Below are 26023 nucleotides of genomic sequence, written 5' to 3'. Positions count from 1 at the left end.
TGAACTTTGCGAGTCAATCAAATAGAGCTGATAGTAAATGAAACTTGATAAATACTGCCATTTGTATTGTTTGATTTAAAATTAGCGTTTCTATTTAACAAATATTGCACTATTCGTTTGAAAAATGAAATGATTATGAAAACATGCAACTCTGAATTGACTGGTGATGTCCGATGAATGCTTTCTTCATTCAGCGTTTGTTGATGCTGAATTTTGCATAAATTTTGACTTTGTGGTTGTTAAGTATTTTAGTCGCGTGAGGGACTTAGTGCACTGGCATGAGTGCGCTCCTGCCCGAGTGCTGGGTACGACGCCCGAGAGGAACTAGGATTTATTGTATCTGTTTAGGGAATCAAAAGCTCAAAAAATTGGATTAGCTTTCTAGAGGGCACTAAGTGGGGCGAAAACGTTGACTAAGTAGAACAAAGAGCTAAGCAAATGTTGTGGTATTTAGTGAGTTTTTTCCACGCGACTTGATTGCAAACTTATTGAATAAGTTGTTGAACTGTCTCGAGGTCCCAATGCGTGACTATTTTAAACCCCATGATTCTCTTATACGTGTCATGTTTTCAATGTGATGTATTTAGTTATTATTTCAGCTCACTCAATACAGAAGCGTATGACCACATATCGGCAACGTACTTCCTACTTGCCGAGAAAAGATTACGGCTGCAACACGATGAGCGCCTCAAAGCACTGGGCGGACCCTCAATATTTGGTCTTTGCTCGCCCACAGGCGCAGTATCAGGCTCACAAGGCTCTGGATTGCAACCTTCGAATCCTCCAGTTGTGAATGGGACAACGGGTGGACTGGTTGGGCTACAATGTCAAGGCAGGCGGTCGCCCCTTCTTTACACGCCAATCCAAGTAAACGCAGGCCAGACTACCGTTGGGGCAGCTGGTAGTCAATTCCCTCAGCAACAACAATCCACTCCCTATAACATAACTCAGGTTCCGGCGCCCAATAGTCCAATGCAGCAGATGGGTCAGGTGAGTCAAGTGGGAGTTGCGGCCCAGTTGAGTAACAGAAGTGGGAATGGCTCTGCCGATATCTCAATAATATCGAATGCAGCCCAGATGCTGGCACCCGGCACCGGGAGACCCTCCAACTCAATCAACACCACAACTGGTACTGGAGGCATGCAGCTGCCTCTGAGCAATAGAAGTGCAAGGTCTGTTTCTAATTTCCATATAATGCTCTGGATCTTGTTGTAGCTGGAAGCTAAGCGTAGCTCTATTGCGGTGTTCGTTTTTTTTACAATTCAAATAATTAATAGCCGCGAAGCGATAGCGGCTATTATTGCGGACATTGTGGTTTTTTTAAATCGTCGCCTCCAACGATGACTCTTCAACAACAACAACACCTTACTTCTTGGGTTTGACTTTTTCAATTTCAGTGATTTCTAGTGCTTTGCGCGTAAAATTTGTGCGTGACGTCATTTTTCTGCTTGTAGGTCAATTTGCTTGACTTACCTCATTCAAAAAAATTACTTCTGAACTCGCTTAATGAACTTTAAAATTTCTGAACGTTTGCTAGTTGAAGGTCAATGGTGTGCATGTAAGTAGTGTAAAAGTATATGCCCTAATTCTTGAGTATTAGAGTCTTGAGCTTTTGATTTTGAATATTAATTTTGAAAAAGATCCATAAGGGCTTTTTCCTTATATAGCATGTGTCTCTAATAAAAATGACAGTCCGAATCTAACCAAAACGTCTTATGTTGTATTAAAGGACTGGTGGTCAATCTGTCTATCTTTTTTCTTGTTTCAATTCACGGAAGGCCACAAGCGTCTATCGCGGCTATTTCCGCGCAATCTGCTGGCTGTTTTTTACTGTTTTTTAAGACTGCAGATCTACGAAACTATTGCAGCTATTTTCTGACAATCAGTCAGCTAGGTTATACAAATGTTACATCGTTAAATTTACTGCAGAAGGTTATCTGTCAGCATATATTTACCAAAAATGGTATAACAGATCAGATTATGGTACAAGGGTTAGTAAACTTCAGTTTATTTATTGCCTCAATGCAGTAGTATTTATAACTGCTCCAAAATCTAATTCATAATACTATGAGACTCGTTATTTTTAGGCGATGTTTTTGACCTCTGATTTTATTAATGTTTTCACGCTTGATTTTTGTGTGTGAGGATTAATTCAGTTCGCAGCGTAATAGAAGAGTTTTACAGGGGTTATTTGTGCGACTACTAATTTCTCATGATCACCACTGATTTAAACAAAGTAGTTTCCGCTCCATAGAACTTATCAAAGGAAAACTCTAATTTAAGGTCAATAGGAGTAGCCAAGCTCTAGGCCCTCAATTGTGCTCATTATTTAATGAAGGGGAGTATCTGATCATTTGGGTCTATAAGTTGGTTTAGTTTTTCTCTCAATTGCAGTAGTTTTTCAATTAATAATGGAAATTACAAAAGGCAAGCAACTCTTATGCAGCTATTTTAATTGCTCTTGAACGAAGTTCATAGCAATTATTGTAAACGTGTTGGTCTTTTTTATGCCAATTTTTTTGATTTGACATTTTTTGCACTTTTCTTTTAGAACGATCTTTGACTTCTCAAGTGACTTTTTCACGCTTTCGTTCTTTATTTTGGAGTGATCTCTTTCGCTCTCATTCCTAAGTAAAGTTTGTTGCTAATATAAATTTGGTTGGAACATAGCAAAAATAAGGGCCTGGTAAGCGAGTGGGCGGTGCATGTGGTTATGGATTGGGAGGTCAGTGGTTCAATTTCCGACGGTGTCAAATGTTTTTCCACTCGTCTGTTGTTAAAGAGCAGTTCTTCCGACATTAGTTGTTTTATGTTTTTGATTATTAATTTTGAAAAAGCTCCCTTAGGGCTTTTTCCTTATAGAGTGTATCTGTCTCATGAAAATGACAGTACGAATCTAACCAAAACGTCTAATGTTCTATTAAAGGACTGGTGGTCAATCTGTATCTTTTTTCTTTTGTTTCAATTCACGGAAGGCCACAAGCGTCTATCGAGGCTATTTTCCGACAATGTGCCGGCTATTTTTACTGTTCTTTAAGACTGCAGATCTATGAAGCTATTGCAGCTATTTTCTGACAATCAGTCAGCTAGGTTATACAAATGCTACATCGTTAATTTTACTGCAGAAATTATCTGTCAGCATACATTTATCAAAAGGGTATAACAGATCAGATTATGGTACAATGGTTAGTAAACTTCAGTTTATTTATTGCCTCAATGCAGCTGTAATTATAACTGCTCCAAAAACAAATTCATAAAACTTTGGAATTTGTTGTTTCTAGGTGATGTTTTTTGACCTCTAATTTAATTGATATTTTCACGCTTGAGGATTAAAATTCAGTTCACAGCGTAATATAGAGTTTTACAGGGGTTATTTGTGCGACTGCTAATTTCTCATGATCACCACTGATTTAAACAAAGTAGTTTCCGCTCCATAGAACTTATTTCAAAGGAAAACTAATTTAAGGTCAATAGGAGTAGCCAAGCTCTACGCCTTCAATTGTGCTCATTTTTTAATGAAGGGGAGTATCTGATCATTTGGGTCTAAAAGTTGGTTTACTTTTTCACTCAATTGCAGTAGCTTTTCAATTATAATGGAAATAACAAAAGGTAAGCACCTCTTATGCAGCTATTTTTAATTGCTCTTGAACAAAGTTCATAGCAATTATTGTAAACGTGATGGTCTTTTTTATGTAAGTTTTTTGCTTGACCGATTTTTGTCTGACCCATCTGACTTTTTGTCCTCAAAAACGGGATAAACAAGTAGCGCTCAGCGGACATTAAGTGCTCTTAGAGCCTTTCACCTCTGTTTCAGCTCAGACTGTTTTTGAGACGTATACTTGACGTGTTAAGAGCGGGTGTTAGAGGTTCAAGACCCCCACTATTGAACCCAACCCTGGAAGTGCATAGTTTCTAGACTAGACCTAATGGAATGTTTTTCAAGATTTTAATATCACGAATTTAAGCAATGTTTAAAAAATTTTCAGGTTCATCCAGCGTCAAAAGCCAGGGAAGCTACTCTAGAGTTTGATAATAGGTTACTGTTAAATTTCTAGATGTAATGGAATGTTTTTCAAGATTTTATTATTTTGAATTTGAGCATCTTGTAAATTTTTAAATTTTTTCAAGTTTGAATATTTTTTGAATTGTTTTGATTTTTTCTTGCAACAGGGGCCTCCTCCGAGGTTTGATAGTAAGCTGCCGCTTGTTTTTAAGATTTAATGGAATTGTTATCAATATTCTAATGACTCGACTTTGATAAAAATTTTAAAAATTTTCAAAAAATTATCATATTCTCAGTTCAAGGATCTTTATGAGCCTGTGAAACTGTTTAAGGGTTGAAGTAGAGATACTGGATAGTCTCTTGAGACGAAGAAATGTTTTTAAATATTTTAATATCACTAACTTTAGCAAGATTTTGTTACAATTTGCCATTATTTAAATTTTCGGATATTTTTGTCCTTTTCTGAGTTTAACGATCCTTACTGGCCAATGAAGCATTTTAAGTCCTGCAGATGGGTTACATGACAGAAATCAGGAGACAAAAAACATTTTGAAGCTTTTCTTCACTGCGAAAGTGGAAACTTTTCTTTTGATTTATGTACTTTCAGTTTTTCTGTGTGCTTTAATTACTAAGAAGGCTAGAAAACTTGAAGTTGCAGAGTCGAATCTCATCATGGAAAATTTTCCTAGCGCGCTTTCTCTCTGTGTGTGTTGATTGGGGTTTCTTTCCTTATCTTTTTTGTTCACCTTTTATCTTTCGCACGCACACACTTTCCTTAACTCTTTTGTTGATGCCCCACTTCAGCGGCTGTTATTTGGCTTGATGTCATCGTTTATTACCCTAACCTCACGCCCCTTCAATCAAGCTAAATCTAGCCTCACTAAACATTAGCTAAGTATTGACAAAGCCAACCGCTGGCCGGTTGTTTGAGAGGAATTCGCCCGACGCTAGTCGGTTATGTTTTTTTTAGTTGTTTCATTTCATGGAAAACCACAAGCGGCTATTTTCTGGCAATCTGCCGGCTATTTTTGAATTGTATTGTGGCTTTGTCTTTTACACACATCTGCACACACATTTTTCGTGAATTTTGAAGTCAACTTGGAGAAATGATTTTGGTGACGCCAAAACAGGAAGTGGAGCAAAAAAGTGAGTGGTTTTGCGGCATTTTTTTCACTCCAATTTCAAAGTAGATTGAGAAAACGCTGTTTGAACAAAAAAATGCTTTTTTGATTGTGGTTTTTGTTCATATGCGGCTATTTGACTGCAATTTTTTTCTATCTTTTTCATTTTATCAAATTTTCTAAGTGGTAAGTGGTTTTCCCAATCCGTTTTTTCCATTCGTTTTCTGGTCTTTTATTAAGTCAATGAAATGCTCTGTATTGTGCGAGGACTTGTCCTGCTATGTTCTGCTGTTTCGTCGTCTGATGCTGTTTTCCGTTTTACAGTTGGAATCGTCAAAATTTTTTTTGAATGACTTCGTCCTCTCATTAAGGGCTTTGCGCGCGTGACGTCATTTTTCAGTCTCTCTCTCTCTCTCTCTCTCTCTCTCTCTCACACACACACACATACACACACACACAAACACACACACAAAAATGTTTTTTGTGATTAGATTTTGATTTGTTTAATTTGAATTAGTTTGAAATATCTCATGCATAATAAATAATTAGATTTCTGCAGATTGAAAATACTTGATTAATTTGTCGCTTGAATGTTTTTGACATAAATTTCTGATAATTTTTATAAAATATAGCTATGACTTTTTACCTGTATTATACGGAACCGAACTCTATTTCGCAGCGGTTCCAGAATTTTACCGGCTATATTTATAGCTGCGAAGCTGTAAGCTGAGCAAAGATTTGTTGTGGTGCTCTTGGTTTATAAAATTCAAAGAATTGGAATTGTATTGGTGCGCTGTCTTTTAAGATCTGTTCACGCTTTTTTGTCAATGAGAAGTCAATTTGGAGTTATGATTAGTGACGCTGTAGTAGTAAGGGGAGCGACAAACGAGTAGTTTTGAGTGGTGATTTTTTCAGACTGCTTGTTTAGTGAATGAGGAAAAATGTGTTAATCAGATTTTGGTTTTTGAGCGAAAATTTTCCTCACATGCAGAAATTTGTCTTGTTTTTGCTGTTCTCTAAGCATTCATGCGAATTCTTTTCAAAGATGCTATTTCTGTTTTAATGATGCGTGTTTTCAGTTTTTTTACCCGTCAAAAGTTAACTAATGGTTTTTCATGACTTAGACGCTAGTTATCTTCGTAAAAAGATTGAACTTTTTAGGTTTTTTGTTATACTTTTTGTAATTTTTTTTCATTTAGTTTAGGTTTTTTGTTGTTATACTTTTTGAAATTTTTTTTCATTTAGTTGCATCAATGATATGTCTCAAGTGCATTCGTCTCAATGTGTCTCAATTTTGACAAATTTGACAGTACTTTTTTTCAGACATTTAACGATGTTTTTGGTTCTTTCTTGTTGTGTTACGTAGTCTCATTATGGAGACCTATATTTGGCTCTCTTATGAGTACATTTTGATCAAGTAGAATTTCTTTTTCATATCTAACCGTTTTCACGACTTTGGCACGACGTGGTTTAGGAAGTTATTAGTTTTTGTTTTTGCGAGAGAGATAATTGTGAGAGACTTTTTGAGTTCTTTTAGTTTTGAGAGGTCTTTTTTGTTCTCTAATTAGGCATAATATAATCAACTTCAGAGTTTCAGTTTATTGCTAACCATTTTTTGTCTTTGACACCATTTGTTATCAATTTTTGAACTTCTGATTGTTTACTTCATTTGTTTCTCTTTCTGTTACGTGGTCAGCGAATGGTTTTTCATTGAAGTTGATATACGCGTTCTATCGATGCATAGTGCAATAGATGTTGAGTATCTCAACCTATAGTGATTATCTCTTGGGTGCTTTACTGACTTCGATGTCACGTTTTTTCAATAACATCGAGGGAAGGGTTTTCGCGCTAAGGCGTAGTTTTTAAAGACTTAGGGTATTACGTTATCAAAGTTGCATAGGGGATGCATGTAACTGCTAATAGTATTAGGCTTATTTTGTTGCAATTTAGATGCTGAATTCGCTAGATTTGTTGAATATAATGGAACTGTTAATCAAATTCTGTCGTCACTTTTTCTTTTTAGTTTTCTCTGACCATTCACACCAAATTTGGCGGGTGGGGTAAACGGCGGCTATTATCCGGCAATCTGGCGGCTATTTTTATTTTTTTTTAACCACGACTGACTTAATCTATTTCTCTGAATGGCATATTCATCAAAATTAAGGTGCCTATAGACAACGGCAACTGCAAAACCTTGTCAAGATAATCTGGGACACCCATGTATTGAATCCTAATACTTCAGGAAAAGTTTCTCTCGATTGTATTTCAGAGGAGTTGTCCTGCTGTTTTCTCATTCGCATTTCTATTTCAAAATGAACTGAATGACTAAATGTATGAGTTAAGTCAACAGTTGGATGAGTTAAGTCAACGAGGATAATATCGCTCGGGCAACATTTGGAAACAATTTCTTCCAGTAAGATATAGGACAATTAACAAAAATTTTGAATATTGTTGCTTCATTTTCTCTATTAAAACGGTTTCATCAAGCATTTGATGCGGCATACCTATAAAGAAACGGCTTACCAACCAAGATCAAAGATTTTCAGATTGCGTTGTGTGCTATAGGCCAATCAAACCTATTTTGGAGCTATTTTTAACTCTGTAGAATGATAAACCTCATAGAAGCAGGGTAGTTGAGTGGGGCGGGAGGGGGCATGTTGGAGGCGGTAGATTGAACTGTTCTCGTTTAATGTTGAAACAGAATGAGATCATTGTTTGTCTGTCTGTTTACTTGTCTGTTATGTTTTAGCAACAGCTTCACCGACGAGCCGTTCACTGATATATCGGAGCGAAGAGCTAGTGGTAAGTGGCTTATTTTTATTGTTTTGCGGCTGTATGAAAATAATAACCAGGTACTGCATCTCCATTATTAATTGCTCTCAAACGAAGTTAGTAGTTATTATATTAAGACTGTTGGAATTTTTATACGATTTTTCGCGTGATCGTTTTTTCTGACTAGTCAAATTTTCGAGTGACTTCTCGATTTATGAGTAATCTAAAGTGTTCCTATTCAGAAAATTAAGCATCTGAACTAGATTGAGCGGCAGTTTACTTTACAAAGTCAACTGAAAAGCCTGCCGAAAGGAGTTACTTTTCAACATTAAAGCTTACCTTCCGTTTGAGAGCAAGAAGTCGTTATTTGTTTTTTTTTTCATTTTTTATAATGTTCATATGTTGCAAGTCTGCTTTTTTAAGCTCAACGGAATGTTCATTGTAATGGGTGTTACAACTAACATATAGTTTGTTAATAGCCGCCCTCATCTTCTCAGCCGGCTATTATAGCGCTCCTATTACAATCCAAGAATTGGATTGTATTGGTGCTCTGTCTTCTTTTTTAATAGCCGCACAGCGATAGCTGAGGCTATTATTGGCCTTCTCTTGGTTTTTTTTTATTTCGTCGTCATGATTTTTGTTACGACCATATGACGTCACAGCCATTTTTTGTTCATTCGTTCATGCAATTCCAACTGAATTGCATGTGTGACGTCATTTTTCGCTCTTAGTGGAGCGAGTTTTTTTGTTCATGCGCGTGATTAAATTTTTGGTCACACTTGACTTACCTCACTCTCAAAATTGACTTCCTCACTTTGAAATTGACTTTTATTTACTTTAATTCAAAGAGATAAGGTCAAATGGGTGTGTATCACTCTAAATGAAGGTTATTTGAGATCAGCTAATAGAGGCAGCAATAACTTTACAGATTTTTAATCAAAATATAACAGATCAGCCTTCAATGAAAAGACGAATTTTTTTGGTCTGTCTTTTTTACTGTTTTTATTGTTAGACTGCCGATCTACGAATCTATTGCGGCTTTTTTCTGGCAATCTGCCAGCTATGTTTAAAATTTTTTTTTAAATGTTTTCACACCATGTTTTTCATATTTTCACATCATGTTTTTCATGACTTTGAGCTTTCAAAACTGGATAAACAGGTAAAGCTCAGCCGGTATCAAGTTTCATTAGAGGCCCTTAACCGCGTTTAGTAGTTCTTCAAGTACTTAGAGTGGTGAAGCTACTGGGAAGGCCGTAATTCAAGGTTAACTGGTCATTTTAGAAGTTTTTGAGCCCAAAATGTTGCAATTTTTTCGCCTTTTTTTCTGATTTTTTGTTAGAGCAGTCTGAAATTGAGGTTTGTAAAAGGTAAAGGTCTTTTGCAAGACGTAATTACTTTTTATGGCCATTTTAAGAGCTATATGTATTGCTACACCAAACATAAACACGGTAATTTATTCTAATTTTTAAAATTTTTTCAAGTTTTTGAATATTTTTGTTGTTTTAGCTCTTGGTTGCACAATAATAGGTTATTTTATAGTTTCTAGTGGTAATGGAATGGTTTTCAACTTCACGAATTTTACCAATTTTTTGGATAAAACTTGCAGTTTTTTCCAATTTTCTGACATTAATTGTCATTATTCAAGTTTTTCAGCTCCAGGGGGCAAGAAATCTTGTCTAGGATTTGCTAATAGTTTACTGCAAATTTTTTATTGGCAATGGCATAAGCCAATTTCTTCTAATTTTTAGGTTTCTGTAACCTGAACAGCCCAAAAATTTACTTTAGGTTTTGATAATAGGTTACTGCATAGTTTCTAGTGGTAATGGGGAGTGTGTTTCAAGATCTTAATATTACAAATTTTAGCGATTTTCAAATTGTAATTTTTTCTTTGGCTTCCTGAAATTTTAGTCTTTTTCATCAGTGGCCAGGGGTTTGCTGCTATACAAGTAATTTTTTAAATAAAGCTTGCAATTTAAAATTTATTGATTCTTTTCAAATTTTTTTAAATTTTTTTTGGTCATTTTCTGAGTTTACCTATCTTTATTGGCCAACGAAACTTTTTAAATGTTGCAGATGAGTTACAAAGCAGAACTCCACAGAGAACAAATGAATTTGAACTTTTTTCCAGACACATTTTCGAAAAATATCTTTAAATTTTGCCTTTTCATTTGAAGCAGTTGTCACATTTCTTTTTGAAGCATTTGTCATTTTTTTCGAGATTATCTACCTTTGGTGTCAAATTAATCTCTTTCAAGTCTTTTGCGTGAGTTAATGACTATATTGCATTGTGTCATAAACGGCCTTCAGGTTAAAAGCTTCAATAGTTTTAGGAATAATTGTTTTTTTTGTTTAGTTTGATTCTTTTAGTTTCTCAACTTTCGAGATTTCGTCTTTTTGGCTGGGATTGTTCAATTGATCTGCTGGTCGGGTACATTAGGTCTGTTTGTCATTCAATTCCTTGGATTTTCTTTCAGGACTTGTCCTGCTATGTCTTTTTAATCCGTCGAACTTTTTTTTCGCTTTACCCTTTTTGCCGCTTTTTCGACATTTTGCGTGAAATATTTTTGACTTCTCCAGGCTAGTTTCACTCTTCTGTCATTCTGCTCAAAGTCCGTTTAAACAGCAGCTGCTTAGCAAAGCAATTCAAATTGAAGAGAGTCAGTATAAAAAATCAAAGTCAGAAATAGAAACGGGATAAACCCAGAAAGCCCATTTTTAGATGCCCGGTACTTGAACTTTGTTCTCTTGAGTTTTAGTTACTATCTATAATGCTCATTGGTATTGATACTAGACCCTGTAGCCTCTCTCTGAGAGACAGGAGTATGTTCAATTACGAAATGACATCAAATTAAATCGCACTTAAAAATGTTTTTATACAAAAATCAATTTTTGTTGATTTTTTCTTTTCTTTCAATCCCAATAGAGTTATGGGAATCAACGGCGGCTATTTTCCGGCAATCTGCCGGGTATGTTTTATTTTGACAACATGAAGAAAAAACCGTTTTTTAATATAGCTCCGATTTTTAAGAATTGTGAATTATGACTAGGTCAAGGTAAGAGCACTGATTTAATATCAGGAACTGAAGATTCATTTGATTTTTTGGTTTTGAATGCACTTTCCTTTCGATTGTTTTATTTGGGAATTATATTTTCGTTTTGTTGTCTTTTTGATATTTCTAATTTAGAGGAGATTAATTAAGAGTTTATATTGCACGATTTTCATATCAATTGAACTGCTCTGAAGCTTTCATATCAATATCAATTGAACTGAACTAACTATTCGTGTCTGCATTTTGTAAAAACAGTTTCTTTAGTTTTATTAGTCAATTTTTTTTATTGTTGTTTCTTTTATTGGATCTTTTCCGTTTGTGCCACCAGCTTAGTGGGTGCATATTATTTGCACCCCCAGACACACTTGCTATATGTTTACATGATGATTTACAATGTAATGGCACGTGCTCTGTAACTGGGGGGAACGTACTGGGGGGGGAGGGCACAAACGTACTGGGGAGAGGCCCCCCCTCCCCTCGGCCACAACCTACTTATCGCCCGCTACTTTCACCCAACCATACCTATGACCACTCACAAACCTACCCCCTTCCAGCATTCCACTATCAAGACAACCAGAAACCGGCCGTGGTTCGAGCAACCCCCATCTACCAGAACACCTACTCCAAAATCCGTGGCTGAATTTTGTTAAACTTTCTTTTCAATAGTTTTCTTTGACAATTATTTTTGTGTTCATCTGTTTTTCTGAGTTGATCAATAGATCAACAGATTATGTTGATAGCCTACAGTTTGTTTGCTCTTTTACTCTTTTCTCGTAACTTTTTGGCAAAGTTTTTGAGTTTTTCTATTTTTTGTTCTTTTTAATAGCCACACAGCGATAGCTGGAGCTATTATTGGCCTTCTTTCTTTTTTTTATTTCAAGATTTTTGTTACGACCATATGACGCCACAACCACTTCAAATCTGCTTTTTGTTCATTTGTTCATGCAATTTCAACTGAAGTGCGTGCGTGACGTCATTTCCGCTCTTGGAGGAGCGATTTTTTATTTGTTCATTCGCGGGATTAAATTTTTGGTCACACTTGACTTACCTCTCCCAAAAATGACTTCCTCACTTTGAAATTCTCTTTTATATACATTAATTAAAAGAGGTAAGGTCAAGTGAATGTGTGTCACTCTAAATAAAGGTTATTTGAGAGCAGCTAATAGAGGTAGCAAAAACTTTTACAGATTTTTAATCAAAATATAACATAGCAGCCTTCCATGAAAAGACACGTTTGTTTTTGGTCTGCCTTTTTTACTGTTTTTTTATACTGTAGATCTACGAAGCTATTGCGGCTATTTTCTGGCAATCTGCCAGCTGTGTTTTCTGTTTTGGTTTTCATGACTTTTTTTTACTGTATAGTCTCGTAAATTGTGGCTAAATTTTACCCATTTCTTTGTTGCGTTACCAACCCGTCTGAATAATGACAGGTGAAAATGGCTTTCCAATGGAGGATAGTCAAATCTATGAATTGATTTCCGACTTCATTGTGATGTATTCTGAGATAAATTTTTGGTTTTTGCCTGTTGATTTTGTTTTCCTGCCACATACTCGCATCAACGGCAGGTTTCATTGGCGCTCTAGTAAAGGTTAATTGAATCTCTTTTAATGGTTTCATTCCATATTTGATTTTTTGGACAACTTTTGAACTAGTTATTTTCCATGAAATAATGATTTTTTTGTTCTGCCGGTTTTCTTAATTTTTTGTCCTGTTATTCAATTTCAATATTGGCATGTATGCAATGCCCTCTAATGAAGCATATTTTATTTTTTTTGATTAGTTGACCGCACGTTTCTGTTCGCCTGATGAAACTAATAGCGAGGTCACTTGTTTGTCCGATGCGTTGGATTGTGTTTGAGGACTTCTACTTCTATGTTTTTAAATTTGTCATCCTTCTAGAATTTTGTTACGAGCCGATGACGCCAAGAATTCAAGGAGTGACGTTTTTAGTGACTTCTACTGCTCAATAGCTGAATTTTCAATTTTTCGTGCAATTTCAATTGAAGTGCGTGCATGACGTCATTTTTCGCCCTTATTAGAGCGAGTGTTTTTGTTCATTCGCGTGATTGAGTTTTTGGTCACACGTGACTTACCGTACATTTAAAAATGATTTCCTCACTTTGAAATTGACTTTTATTTTTTGATTCGGAGAGATAAGGTCGAGTGAATGTGTGTCGATCTAAATGACCCCTTTTTTGAAAGCTGCTAACATAGGCAACAATATCTAATACAGATTCTTTATCAAAATATAACACCTAAGCCTTCAGTGAAAAGACAATTTTTTTTGGTTTACTGTTTTTAGACTGTAGATCTACGAAGCTATTGCGGCTATTTTCTGGCAATCTGCCAGCTTTGTTGCTGATTGAAGGGCGGTCCATTGATCTCCTTAGAATCAGTGATACGTGTTGTTTTGGAAAGTTTTTGTTGACAACTATTGTTTTTCTTGTTTTGGTTTTGTGGAGCTCTGAATCTTTTCTGTGGAATTGAATATCTTGAATTTGGTGTCTTTGATGACAGGTTCAATTTGCTAGCTATTGAAAATTTTTAAATCTGGTTCTTGAACTTAGTTGTGACCTATTTTTATTTTTCACTTTGATTCTAGTTATGACAACAAAAAATACTATAAAAATGAAATAATTAACAATTTCTGAAAACGATGACTAACTTTTAATTCTTTAAGCCTCAATAAAAATCTCAGCAATTCTCCAGTGAACTGAGTTTTTGTTGACAGACTGCTGCGGTTGTTGTCAGCCGATACACTTTGTTTTTAATTGCTCTCAAACGTAGTTTGTAGCAACTTTATTAGTCATGTCGGTCTTTTTTGTGCGATTTTTAGCTGGACCGATTTTTTGTCTGACGCTTCTGACTTTTCGTCCGCAAAAACGGGATAAACAGGTAACGCCCAGCGGGCATTAAGTGCTCTTAGAGCCTTTCAGCTCTGTTTCAGCTCAAACTGTTTTGGAGACTTATACTTATTCTGTGAAGGGCGGCTCTTAGAGGTTGCAGTCACCCCCACTGTTGACCCCCCCCCCCACTATTGCCCAATCCCAACCGCGCAGTTGCCCCCCACCCCATTCTTCTGGTTTTTCAGCCTAACAGGAAATCTCCGGTAGTGTTTGATAATGAGTTACTGGAAAATGTTTTTCGGCCATGGATTTGTTTTCAACTTTTATCACAAATGTTAGCAGTTTGTTTTATGCTACTTGAATTGTTTTTCAAGTTTTATAAAAATTGTTGTCATTTTTTAGGATTCTCCTGCCTCAAGAGCCTCATAACCTCCTCTAGGCTTCGATTTTAGGTGAACGCATAGCTTCTATTTGTAATGGAATGTTTTTGAAGATTTTAATATCAGCAATTTTTTAAAACATTTTCATTGTTTTCTGAGTCTTTTGAATATTTCATCCTTTTTTTCCGGTACCAAGATCCTAGGTTTGATGATAAGCTGTCGCGTGTTTTCTAAATTCAATGGAGTGGTCATCAATATTTTAATGTTTCAAGCTTTAGCATTTTTTTGAAAAAGTTGAATTTTTTTTCAAACTTTCTTAAAATTAGTATCATGTTCGAAGTTTATGGATCCTTATGAGCCAGTGAAACCATTTTAAGCTTAAAATAGGGAGACCGGCTAGTCTCTTGAGACACTGAAATGGTGTTGAAGGTTTTAATGTCTTGAATTTGAGTAAGATATTTTTAAAATTTGCTATTGTTTTCAAAATTTTTTTTAGTATTTTTGTCCTTTTCTGAGCTTAACGATCATTACTGGCCAACGAAGCTTTTCAGGTCTTGCAGATGGGTTACTTGACATAACTTCAGAGACAAATATTAGTTTTGAACATTTCACTGCGAAATCTGCAAGCGTTTCTTTTAAATTTTGTAAATTTTTAAAATATCAGTTTTTTTATTTGAGTTATTTACTAACAAGGCTAGAGAACTAATAGTTGCAGAGTCGAATCAAGCTAAAGCTAGCCTCACTAAAACGTGGCCAGCTACTGACAAAGCCAACCACTCGCCTGTCGTTTGAAAGCAGTTCACCCGACGTTAGTCGGTTATTATGTTTTAAGTTTTGATTTTTCCCCCCTTTTTATAGCTGCGAAGCTGTAGGCTAAGCGGAGCTATATTGCGGTATTCGTGTTTTCTTTGTTTCGTCATCTGACGTTCTTTTTTCGGTTCACATCTGTTTGCATATCAAAGCTGAAAAATTTTCTGAACGACTTCTTCCTTCTCACTCTTTAGCCAACATTTTTATCTCATTTGCGTGATTAGATTTTGATTATACGTGACTTACTTCACTCGATAAAATGACTTTTTCGCTTTATGATTCAAGTTTAATTTGAATTAGTTTAAGGTCAAAAGAACTCGTATGTGTAATAAAGATCCCCAATAAAAAGGCTTCTGCGGAATGAATCCGGTTTTTACATAGTTCTTTGAGCAAAGTCGATAATTTTTTTAACTTGTTTCTGTATCTGTTTATCTATTATACGCGCCACGCAAGTCTATTTCTTTCGCAGCTATTTGGGCAATCTGCGTGCTATGTTTATCCTTCTTGTTGCAATAAAGTTTTAGTCTCTTACTGGAGAAAGAAACTATTTTGGCTGGCCTTTAACAGCCAAATGTACGAAGTTTGGACGAATTTCTTAGTAGTTAGGTGTTTTGTTAACTCTGATTTCTCTAATTTTGAAAAATGTTATTATTTGCCAAATATCTTCTTATTGGCTTTCATGAATGTAAGCGATTGCTTTGTGGAAAGTAGGCCTGATGTTGTTCAACTCTTATTTCGTTGTGATAAATTAGCGCAGATGTTTTTGAAGACGAGTGCGTTCTGATATTTTCCCCTTTTTTCTTCTGCAGGATGACAAGTTTCGGTCAGGGTCAAAAGCTGTTTTTGCGTTAGTTGATAGTAATTCATTCGGTTTTTTTTATTTATGGACTGTCTTTAAAGCACCTGCCCTGTGGTTTTCTATCCAAAGAATTTGGATACTACTATGCCAATGTCTGTTTCGAAGGGCTGTTCACACTCTTATTGACTTTTAGATGTTTTCTGGTAAAGCCTAAAAAACCTGTTTAAAGTTTCCAGTTGATGCCTCTTATTTTATGACTTTATCAATCTTTAGTCTCGTAAAAAATTAGTGTTTTGATTTTGTTTTTGTTGTCTGACTGCTCTGTCGAATAATGACATGTGACCACGGCTTCCCAATTAGACATAAACAAACCATTTAGATTCTTGATTAATAGCCTTCAGCCTTTCGACGGCCGTCAGCCTCAGCTGCTTTTCTTACTAACCTCACTCACCGATTCAATTGAATGATTTTAAATTCTTTCACTCATTGAATTACTTAATGTAGTGAATACGGAAGTCAAAATAGCAAAATCAAAAGAAACGGGAGAAACATATAAAGCCCCGTCATTAAATCATAGTGCACTAGGTTATCAAATTTCATTAAAGCGATTGATAGCTGGCATTGGTATTATGCTAATAGCGTTCAGTGTAGAAGCTGAATGTAGTGTAGTTCTAGAATCTAAACGAATATGCAGAATTTGCATATCAAATAAGACACTTTGACACTTAGCAAAAATTTTTGGCAATTTGGGAAAAGTGGGTCAGTTATTAATAGCCGCACAGGTTTTTTTTTTCGTCGTCAAGATTTTTGTTACGACCATATGACGTGACAACCACTTCAAGTCTGCTTTTTTCATTCGTTCATTCCCTTTCAACTGAAGTGCGTGCGTGACGTTTTTTTTCGCTCTTAGAGGAGCGAGTTTTTTGTTCATTCGCGAGATTAAATTTTTGGTCACACTTGACTTACCTCTCTCAAAAATGACTTCCTCACCTTGAAGTTCACTTTTATATACTTTAATTCAAAGAGATAAGGTCAGGTGAATGTGTGTCACTCTAAATAAAGGTTATTTGAGAGCAGCTAATAGAGGTAGCAAAAACTTACAGATTTTAAATTAAAATATAACATATCAGCCTTCCATGAAAAGACACGTTTGTTTTTGGTCTGCCTTTTTTACTGTTTTTTATACTGTAGATCTACGAAGCTGTTGCGGCTATTTTCTGGCAATCTGCCAGCTGTGTTTTCTGTTTTTGTTTTCATGACTTTTTTTTTACTGTATATCTCGTAAATTTTGGCTAATTTTTAACCATTTCTTTATGTTGCGTTACCAACCCGTCTGAATAATGACAAGTGAAAATGGCTTTCCAATGGAGGATATTCAAATCTAATAAACTGTTTCGGACTTTATCGTGATGTATCCCGAGATAAATTTTTGATTATTGCCTGTTGATATAGTTTATTTTGTTTTCCTGCCACATACTTGCATCAACGGCAGGTTTCATTGGCGCTCTAGTAAAGGTTAATTGAATTTCTTTTAATGGTTTCATTCCATATTTGGTTGTTTTGACAACTTTCGAGCTAGTTATTTTCCTTGAAATAATGATTTTTTTGTTGTACCGGTTTTCGTAATTCTTTGTTGTCCTGTTATTCAATGTCAATATTGTCATGTATGCAATGCCCTCTAATGATGCGTATTTTATTTTTTTGATTAGTTGACCATAAGGTTCTGTTCGCCTAATGAAACTAATAGCGAGGCTACTTGTTTGTCCGTTCCGTTGGATTGTGTTTGAATACTTCTACTGCTATGTTTTTAATTGCTCTTGAATGCAGTTCATAGCAATTATTGTAAAAGTGTGTGTCTTTCCTTATGCAAATTTTTCGCTTGAAAATTTTGCGCTTTTCTTGTAGAACATTCTTTGACTTCTCAAGTGACTTTTTCACGCTTTCGTTCATCATTTTTTAGTGATCTCTAGTGCTCCGAAGTAAAGCTTGTTGCTAATATAAATTCGGTTGCAGCATCGGAAAATTAATTGACTCGTAGCGCAGTGGTTAGTGCGGGTGGCCATGGATCGGGAGGTCAGTGGTTGGAATCACGGTGGGGTCGAGGTTGTTTGCACACACAAAGAAAAATTGGTCATTACTAAAGACCATGAATTAAATTGCCTCGCCTCTCGTTCAAGAGCAATTCTTCTGACATTTGTTGGTTTATGTTTAAATTTATCATCCTTCTCGATTTTTGTTAGGAGTCGATGACGCCAAGAATTCAAGGAGTGACTTTTTAAGTGACTTCTACTGCTCAATAGCTGAATTTTTAATTTGTGTGCTGGCAAAATCAGGTGTTTCATAAGAAATTCCATTAGAGTTGATTTTAAGTTTTTAAGCCGAAAGTTTTGGTCAGTTCAATTTTTGCCCATTCTAGTGAAATTGAAAAATTATCTTAGTGGTTTAACGTCACTGATGTGCATGTCATTAATTCATTAATTTTAATTTAAATTAGAAAGCTTGAACTAATCTTTAATAATTTGAATGTTAGCTATATGTGCTTAATTTGGTACACAATTAAGCCGAAAAGTAGGATGAGTGGGGCCAAAACATTGTGTGCGAACGCACATTGCCGAGCACCCTTTATAGGTTTTCATGTGAATTATGCACTTTATCTGTATTTCTTACGTGCAATTATAGTGAAAATGAAATTTGATGTTGGCAGTTGATTGTTTATTCTTTTGTGAATGCAACTGTAAATAGTGTAATTCTTTGTTTGATGGCGTTTAGTATGTGGGCGTGTTTTTTAAGCCTTTACAGCGATAGACTCTCCGGAGCTGAGCAGGAAGAGTAGCGATAGCAGCAGTGTTGTCTTAGGGACAGGAGGGGGAGGGGCTAAAGGTGAGCGGAAAATATTGCTGCAAGCTATGGCCCAAAGGGCAGCTGTGTTCCCCTCCACAGGAAGCACCAAATCAAACAAACTCTCCACCGCCTGTTGCTCCTGCTCCACATCTGGGTAGTAGTCTAGTCTGCAATGGCTACACTAGTCTTCTGTCTAGTCATGCTATAGCTTGTAGATACAACTCACACTTAACAAACACATACGATAGTGTCAATGTGAATTGTTATTATTACACTCAATACATGCAACACTACCTCCACCACAACTACTATCGACATCATCCCCGCAAAATCTACCCTTCCTGTCACAATCATCCTCGTAATTGGACATATACTGCGGCCACCTGTGAGAGCCATGAACTGAAATGATCAATTAAATATTAACTGCATAAGCTGACTGCTACCTCTGAATATACTAGCTTGTCATCATTTATTCACATAACAACTGACAATCATAGCCATTGTCATGGACTGTATCAAACCAGCAGTTTTCGAAGCAGCATTTCTACATCAACTGCTGGTTGGTTCTGGACAATACGAAAGGCCGAAAATGTGTTCGACAGCTCAGCTTCACCGGCATGGTTTTGTGGAATCTTGTGAGCGAAGTCTACGAAACGAATGCCTGGATTGGCTGCGACTCAGCTTAAATATGAAGTGACGAGTCTAGTAGAAGATCAACTTTATGAAGGCAAAGCGAGCGTTTGATGATGTTTGCGAACAAATGTTGATCGATTTGTGTTGGTTCGAAACAGTCTAAGAGAACCGACACATTTGACGCTTCTTGAAATGCTCGATTATCATCCCTTGTCCAAGAGATCAGACGATCGTTCAATCTAGAGGGGTGGGTAAATAAGGACGGAATGATGGGCAGAGGTTGCGGTGTGTTTAGGGTTCTTAACTTTGCTGCTTATTGTAGTATCTGAATCACCACCGATCTGCTGCTCACTTTTCCATATTGCAGACTGGAAATTAGTTCCACTTTCACCTGTTGCTGTGAAAGCGGATGACGAGACGACAAGCACTCATTGTAGATTGTGCTCCTCATAATTAATGGGGTTGTCTATCTTTGTTCTAATGGTGCTTCACGTGTTCTGGTGTTTGGTCGTCATTGCCAAAAAATGCTCATACATGTAAAATGCTTATGCTGCTTCACTATACTGCTATTCTATGATCGGAGCTGATACTGAACTGTAAACTTATAAATAGGCATGTCTGATATAATTTAAGATGGTTGCGTGTTGTTTCAGAAACACAAACTGCTGAAAAACCCAAGACCCAGAGATCGTGGTCTGCGGGTCCAGGCATCTCAACCGCAATCATTCGACACGGCAGTATGAGTGTTGGACGAGACTCGGCCTCCCCCTCCCCGCCGCCGATGCTGTCCCGTTTCACTGGCGTGAACTCGTTCGAGTCTTTGGCTACACACAACTCCCAACTGGGTGGCACCACATCCTCCGCTGGAACACCGTCTGGTGCGCGAGTGCCTCACAGAGAGCACTTAACCATTGCACCATCATACAACAGGAACATTCTGAAAGAGGATGTGAACAAGCTGATGGAGAGAGAGCAAGAGCAGAGACTCAATTTATCAGTGTGTGAAAATGGTAAGAGGTACTTTCTCCATTCGATATAATCGCATACGGAGTTTTTTGCATTTATTCCGGCCACGTTCGTCTCTTATTATAGCTGCAAAGCTGTAAGCTGAGCGGAGCTATATTGCGGTGATCTTGGTTTTTACAATTCAAAGAATTTCAATTGTATTGAGGCGCTGTCTTTTTTAATGATCTGTTCACACATTTTCATGATTTTTGAAGTCAAATTGGGGTAGTGATTTTAGTGATTTTTTCCCGGAAGTGGAGCGAAAAAACGTGTTGAACAAAAATTCGCTTTCTCGCTAGTGGTATTTTGTTCAAATACGGCAATTTCACCTTGATTTTTACTGTTTATTAATAGCCGCCCTCATCTTCTCAGCCGGCTATTATAGCGCTCCTATTTTTTTTTTTTACTTCGTCGAATAAAAAAAATGTTTCGCTTTACCTCATTTTGCCGCCTTTTCAACATTTTGCGTGAAATCTTTTTGACTTCTCTAGGCTAGTTTCTCTCTTCTCTCATTCTGCTAAAAGTGAATTTGAACATCAGTTGCTCAGCAAAGCAATTCAAAATGAACAGAGTCAGTATAAAAATTGAAGTCAGAAATAGAAACGGGATAAACCCATAAAGCCCAATTTTAGATGCCCGCTATTTGAATGTCGTTCCTATAAGTCTTATTTACCATCTCTAATGCTTATTGTTATTGATAGTAGCCCCTGTAGCCTCTCTCTAAGAAACAGGAGTATGTTCAACTACGAAATGCCATCAAAATAAATCGGACTTAAAAAATGTTTTTGTACAAAAATCTTTTTTTTTTCAATATCTTCTGTTATTTCAATCCCAATCATGCTTATTGGAATCAACGGCGGCTATTTTCCGGCAATCTGCCGGGTATGTTTTAAATTTTTTGGATTGGGTGTTTTATCTAAATGATTTTCCCAATTCTCTCATAGTTCATTCTAGGCCTAGTTTTTTGCTTGAACAAAATTTCTTTCTCGCTAGTGGTTTTTTGTTCACATGCGGCATTTTGACATTGATTTACAGTTTTTTAAATTTTTTTATCTGATTTTTTTGAAAGGGTTTTTTCCAATTCAATCATAGTCCGTTCTAGGTCTTGCTTTTGTTTAGTCAATGAATTTTTTTTTTGAATTGTACGTCAGGACTTGTCCCATGTTTTTTGTTTCGTCGTCTGACGCTCTTTCGTTTTGCATTTGTTCACACAGCAAAGCTGAAAAGTCAAATTTTCTTTTTCCTTTCACTAACGGCATTTGCGCGTGTGAAGTCGTTTCTCACTCTCTCTAGTAAAAGTTTTTAGGTCATTTGCTTGATTAGATTTTTATCATATGTGACTTACCTCACTCGATAAAATGACTTTTGCACAATTTAAGTTGAATTAGTTTAAGGTCAAAGGAACTCATATGTGTAATTAAGGCCCCCAATGAAAAGGCTTCTGTGCAATGAATTTTAACAAGCTTTATTAATTTATCGCTGAATGTTTTTCGAGGTTTTTTCGGCGTCGATAACTTTTTCTTCTATCTTTTTCTTCTATCTCTATTATACGGCACACAAGTCTATTCTTTCGCAGCTATTCCGGAAATCTGCCGGCTATGTTATTTATTGCTCTCAATCAAAGTTTCATAATAGCGAGCGATTACTGGACTTCATTTGTTTTTTAATAATTGAATAAGCTTGAATTGTATTGGGGCGCTCTTTCTCTTTACGGCCCTAAGAGGAGTATTGGTTTTCTTTAGGTTTTTTACAGGAAGTACTATGTGTTCAGACGGTGTTTTGACCTAAATGTGAATGAGTAAAGTTGCCCTGTGAAATAATTTTTTCTTCATGCTCTGCGTGGAATAAATGACGTTTTGATTCTGAATAATTTTGGACACTGAAAAGAGGGCACAGCTAACCGTTTTTAGCCGTTTTTTGTCCTTTTGTCTCATTTTTTTCTTGTTAGGTTTTTTAATAATTTTCTATCGGCGTACCCAATTTTTCCTTTGACCCCTTTTGAGATTTCGTCCTCAAAAACGGAAAAAACAAAGTTAGGGGAGCATTATGTTTTCTTAGATTCTTACAGCTTAGTAGTCGCCAAGTATCTAAATATGCGATTCACCGAGGAATTTTAAAAGACATGAATTCATCACGAGAATGGTCTTTTTTAGAGATCCCCCACTTTTCCTTTCTCCCGCTTCATCCTTCCCCACTTCCTCTCCCTCTGACTTCCTTCCCTCATCACGTTAGACATTGACCGCTTAAAACTTTGGGATCTATTCTGTCCCCCCCCCAGTGTTCTTTATGCTCCCTATTACAAATTGTGCTGTTATATAGCACGTTACTATGTAAGAAAACAGCACGTTACTATGTAAGAAAATAGCACGTGCGTTTGGGGGCCGTAAAAGATTATGCCCGCTAAGCTGGGGGGGGGGGGATGGTGATCATTAAGATATGTACCAACTTATATGATCTTTGCATCGGTATCAAGAAACAAGATCTTGTCAAGAATTCCAAGAAAGACATGACAAGACATATCAAGTAACAAAAATTCAATAGAAGAGATTTAGCATGAATTTGTCAGATTAAACAAGAGTTATCTAGAATTATCAAAAATGTCGGAAAATACTGCTCCCCTGCTTATTTTCTGTTTATGGTGCTTTGAATCACTTTCTATAAAAAAAAAAGTGTCCAAAACTATTGTTGATCCACTTTGCCCTAATTTTCAACCGTAAAATTGATTCAAAAGTGTTTTTTAAATCATACTTGCTTCAAAAAAGTTTTTCTTTGTCGTCAAGATCTTAGCAAGTTATGCCAAGAAAATTTCTTGACATGACTGGATAAGATCTTGTCAAGATCTTAACAAGGTGTTCCAAGAAATTTTTGCCTATCAATATCGTGGCAAGGTGTTTCATTCTTTGCAAGTTTTGCAAGAGTTTTCAAGATCTTGCATGACATGGCAAGGTGTATTGTTAGGTGGGAAGCTTCGTTGTAAGTTTCGTTGGTCGGAAGCTTCATCGTAACTTTCGTTAAGCTGGGAATCCGTTCCTTGACACGTCGAAAAGGAGTAGTCTAATATGCACTTGAGTTATTGCTTTATTTTATCGTTTGTAATTTAGACATTCCAAATCTTCTGCTGGTTCCTTCTTCTTCCTCTGCCGATTCCGTCATAAAGCCCAAAATCTCTTCAACCCCTGTCTCAACGTCACGTGGAACTCTTCAGAGCTCTAGATTGTCGGAGCCTCACGCAGGAGGTTTGGGCAAACTTGTGGAGGAAGAGGGCGAGTCAGAGTTGGACGATTTCGAGGATGGAACGGGACCCTTCCTCGGAGGGCCTAGAACGTCTCGTAGTAAGCAATTTGATATTGATCTTCATTAATACATTTCAACTGTTGAATTGAAATTAGCGTCGTTTCTGTAACAAATAATATACAGATGCTTCTGATATTTTGTCATTCAACCATTCTATTTAACCAGTGGTGTGTAAATGCTATAGCATGTTATCTCAGAATCAATCACATCATGATCCCGTGTCCCGTGTGTTAGGAAAACTAACAATCAAAAATACATGCCAATTATTTGTAGTTTTTTAAACTGTAGGTTCAAACAGCAGCCGATTTAAGTCTCGCAATCACAGTCTGGGAACGTTATTCTCCCGGAAGCAGAATAACCAACAGAGACGCTTATCTGCCGGACACAGTCCAGAGTGCCTGAGACGCAACGCAAACAGCGGAGGTGCTCTGGGACCCCCTGGAAGTGGTAGTGGTACTGGTAGTGTCACCGGGGGCACTGGGGGTGTCGGCAGTGGAGTGGGGGGTTATGGCATAAAAACGTTTGCACTGAGTCGCAGGAGTACTCCCACTAGAAGTCATCATAAGTTAGTGTTTGTATTCATTCAAAATACTTTGAACTACATGCTGCAATAAGGACGTGTCAAGATTACATTATCCTATTGCAAAAATCAAAGCTCTCTCAAAGGCTCTAGGTTGACGTGTTAGTTTACGTATTGCAGTTCCCGTTGCTATCTCATTATAATAGCGATCGAGTAAAATTAGGTTAAAAAATATGAATTCTTACTACAAAATAATTGTTTAGTCTTTAATGAAATTTTGTAATTCGTTTGGTGGTTTAAGTATAGTTATAGATGGGAATCTAAGTTCGATATTGTCTTTGGGTTAGCATTACATGGATATTGCACTGTCTGCTTGTTTTGCAGCTCTGATGAGTCGGGAGGGGAGGACGGCGACAACAGACTACGCAACATCAGTCGCTTCAGCGAAAGCGATCGATCTCTCGGCTACTCACACAGACAGCAACGCCACAGCTTCAATCAGCTATCGGACGACTCTTCAGTTGAAAGACCAGTTTTATTCTCAGCTGGCAGTGGTGGACACAACGCATCTTACCAACAGCAGAACGCCCTTCTGGCAGGCATGGAGCGAAATGATCTCTCTGGTTCCAGCAATTCAACTCCGAACAACAGACGCCATAGACGCAAGAAGAAATCGTTAAACGAGAATATGAAAATGTCTAACTTGAGTGTGAGCTCAATGGTTTCTAATTTAAGCAGTAAATATCCCATTGATCCCACTAATAATACCCCGAGTGACTCTGACAGTGTAAGTTCTCGCAAAACCTCCTCATACGCCTGCAATAAGCTGGTAGATGCTGGCGATATTGACTGTTCAGCCAGGCTGCTCTCTGGCAAACATAACACGACACTCGCTGCTAATTTAATAAACCTGGTTGAAGAGGAACCAATGTCAAGTGGAGCCTCCCATGACTTCGAAGTACCACAGTCTGCGGCGTTGGGCGCCAGTAGTCCCTATAGAAAGAATCACGAAAACAGTCTCTCGTCAGAAAGTGGAACGCACGTGTCACTAGAGGGTCGTCCTAATGTCAAATGCGAGTATAATAAGTTTGACAATAAGACATCGGCCTCTGCGAGGAGCAGAACAAAACGGGAAGCTTCCTCATCTGACGGTACAAGAAAAAGGAGGAAGAAAACCCGCAAAACCAAACGCATTATTTTCACATCCTGCATGAAGAACTCAATGGATGCTTCAGTTTCGCCCTCATCAGAGGAAAAAATTGACGCCAAGTGTTCTGAAAGTCAAAGTTTGCTGGTTGATGAGGCGTCACCGTACCCTGTGAAAGAGAAGAACTCGAACAGCTCAGAATCTTCAGTTCAACATAAAACTCTTAATTCTTCTAAAGATGCAGTTTCTAATAAGCAACCAACGATCAATACGGAAAGAGACAAATACAAAGAAACTCCTGACGAGAAACTGGTTAACAAGTCTGATCATTTTCCAGAGGCAGCAGGCGACAGTCAGTGTGTTACAAATGCAGACACCTCCAAAATTCCAGCGTCTCGATGTTGTGGCATTCAGTGAATTATACATTATGTAGAATGATTGCATATATTGGACCTGATTCATGCCATGATACTTTTCACCAGATTGAAATTTCTATTTCAGAGTTTTATTCATACTTTTGCAAACAAATGCTCTCAATTGATGCATTTTCAAAATTGTTTTCCAACTTAGAGATAGGGTATTATTTTCTCTCAACTTGGTTTTTCTCTCACGGTCATTTATGAGAGATTTTTGTTCGACGGTTTTATTAGCTGCGAAGCTGTAAGCTGAGCGTAGCTATATTGCGGTGCTCTTGGTTTTTACGACTCGAAGAGGAGTATTGGTTTTCTTAAGGTTTTTTTTTTACCGGAAGTACTATTCGTTCAGACGCTGTTTTGACCTGAAAGCGAAAGTGAGAAAAAT

The 26023-nt window shown here is 36.9% G+C and overlaps 1 protein-coding gene across 2 annotated transcripts in view; it reads left to right on the top strand.

The window, feature by feature from the left end:
• Positions 1 to 25776, top strand: part of LOC142334711 (uncharacterized) — a 56958-nt gene extending 31182 nt beyond the window's left edge. The window contains exons 6-12 of one of the 2 annotated variants that reach the window (XM_075382955.1): positions 600 to 1172; positions 7874 to 7926; positions 18573 to 18662; positions 19910 to 20266; positions 23363 to 23593; positions 23844 to 24120; positions 24460 to 25776. In XM_075382955.1, the coding sequence (XP_075239070.1) occupies positions 600 to 1172; positions 7874 to 7926; positions 18573 to 18662; positions 19910 to 20266; positions 23363 to 23593; positions 23844 to 24120; positions 24460 to 25639 (2761 nt within the window). In that variant the 3' untranslated portion in view covers positions 25640 to 25776. The remainder of the gene's footprint in view (positions 1 to 599; positions 1173 to 7873; positions 7927 to 18572; positions 18663 to 19909; positions 20267 to 23362; positions 23594 to 23843; positions 24121 to 24459) is intronic. The other variant, XM_075382956.1, reaches the window with a different exon arrangement.
• The last annotated feature ends 247 nt before the right edge of the window (positions 25777 to 26023 follow it).

Source organism: Convolutriloba macropyga, chromosome 2 (assembly GCF_964194025.1).
Source record: "Convolutriloba macropyga chromosome 2, txConMacr16.3, whole genome shotgun sequence".
Taxonomy (NCBI): Eukaryota; Metazoa; Xenacoelomorpha; order Acoela; family Convolutidae; genus Convolutriloba; species Convolutriloba macropyga.
Note: the sequence above shows the minus strand (reverse complement) of the source record. Positions and strands in the feature narration are given on the sequence as shown.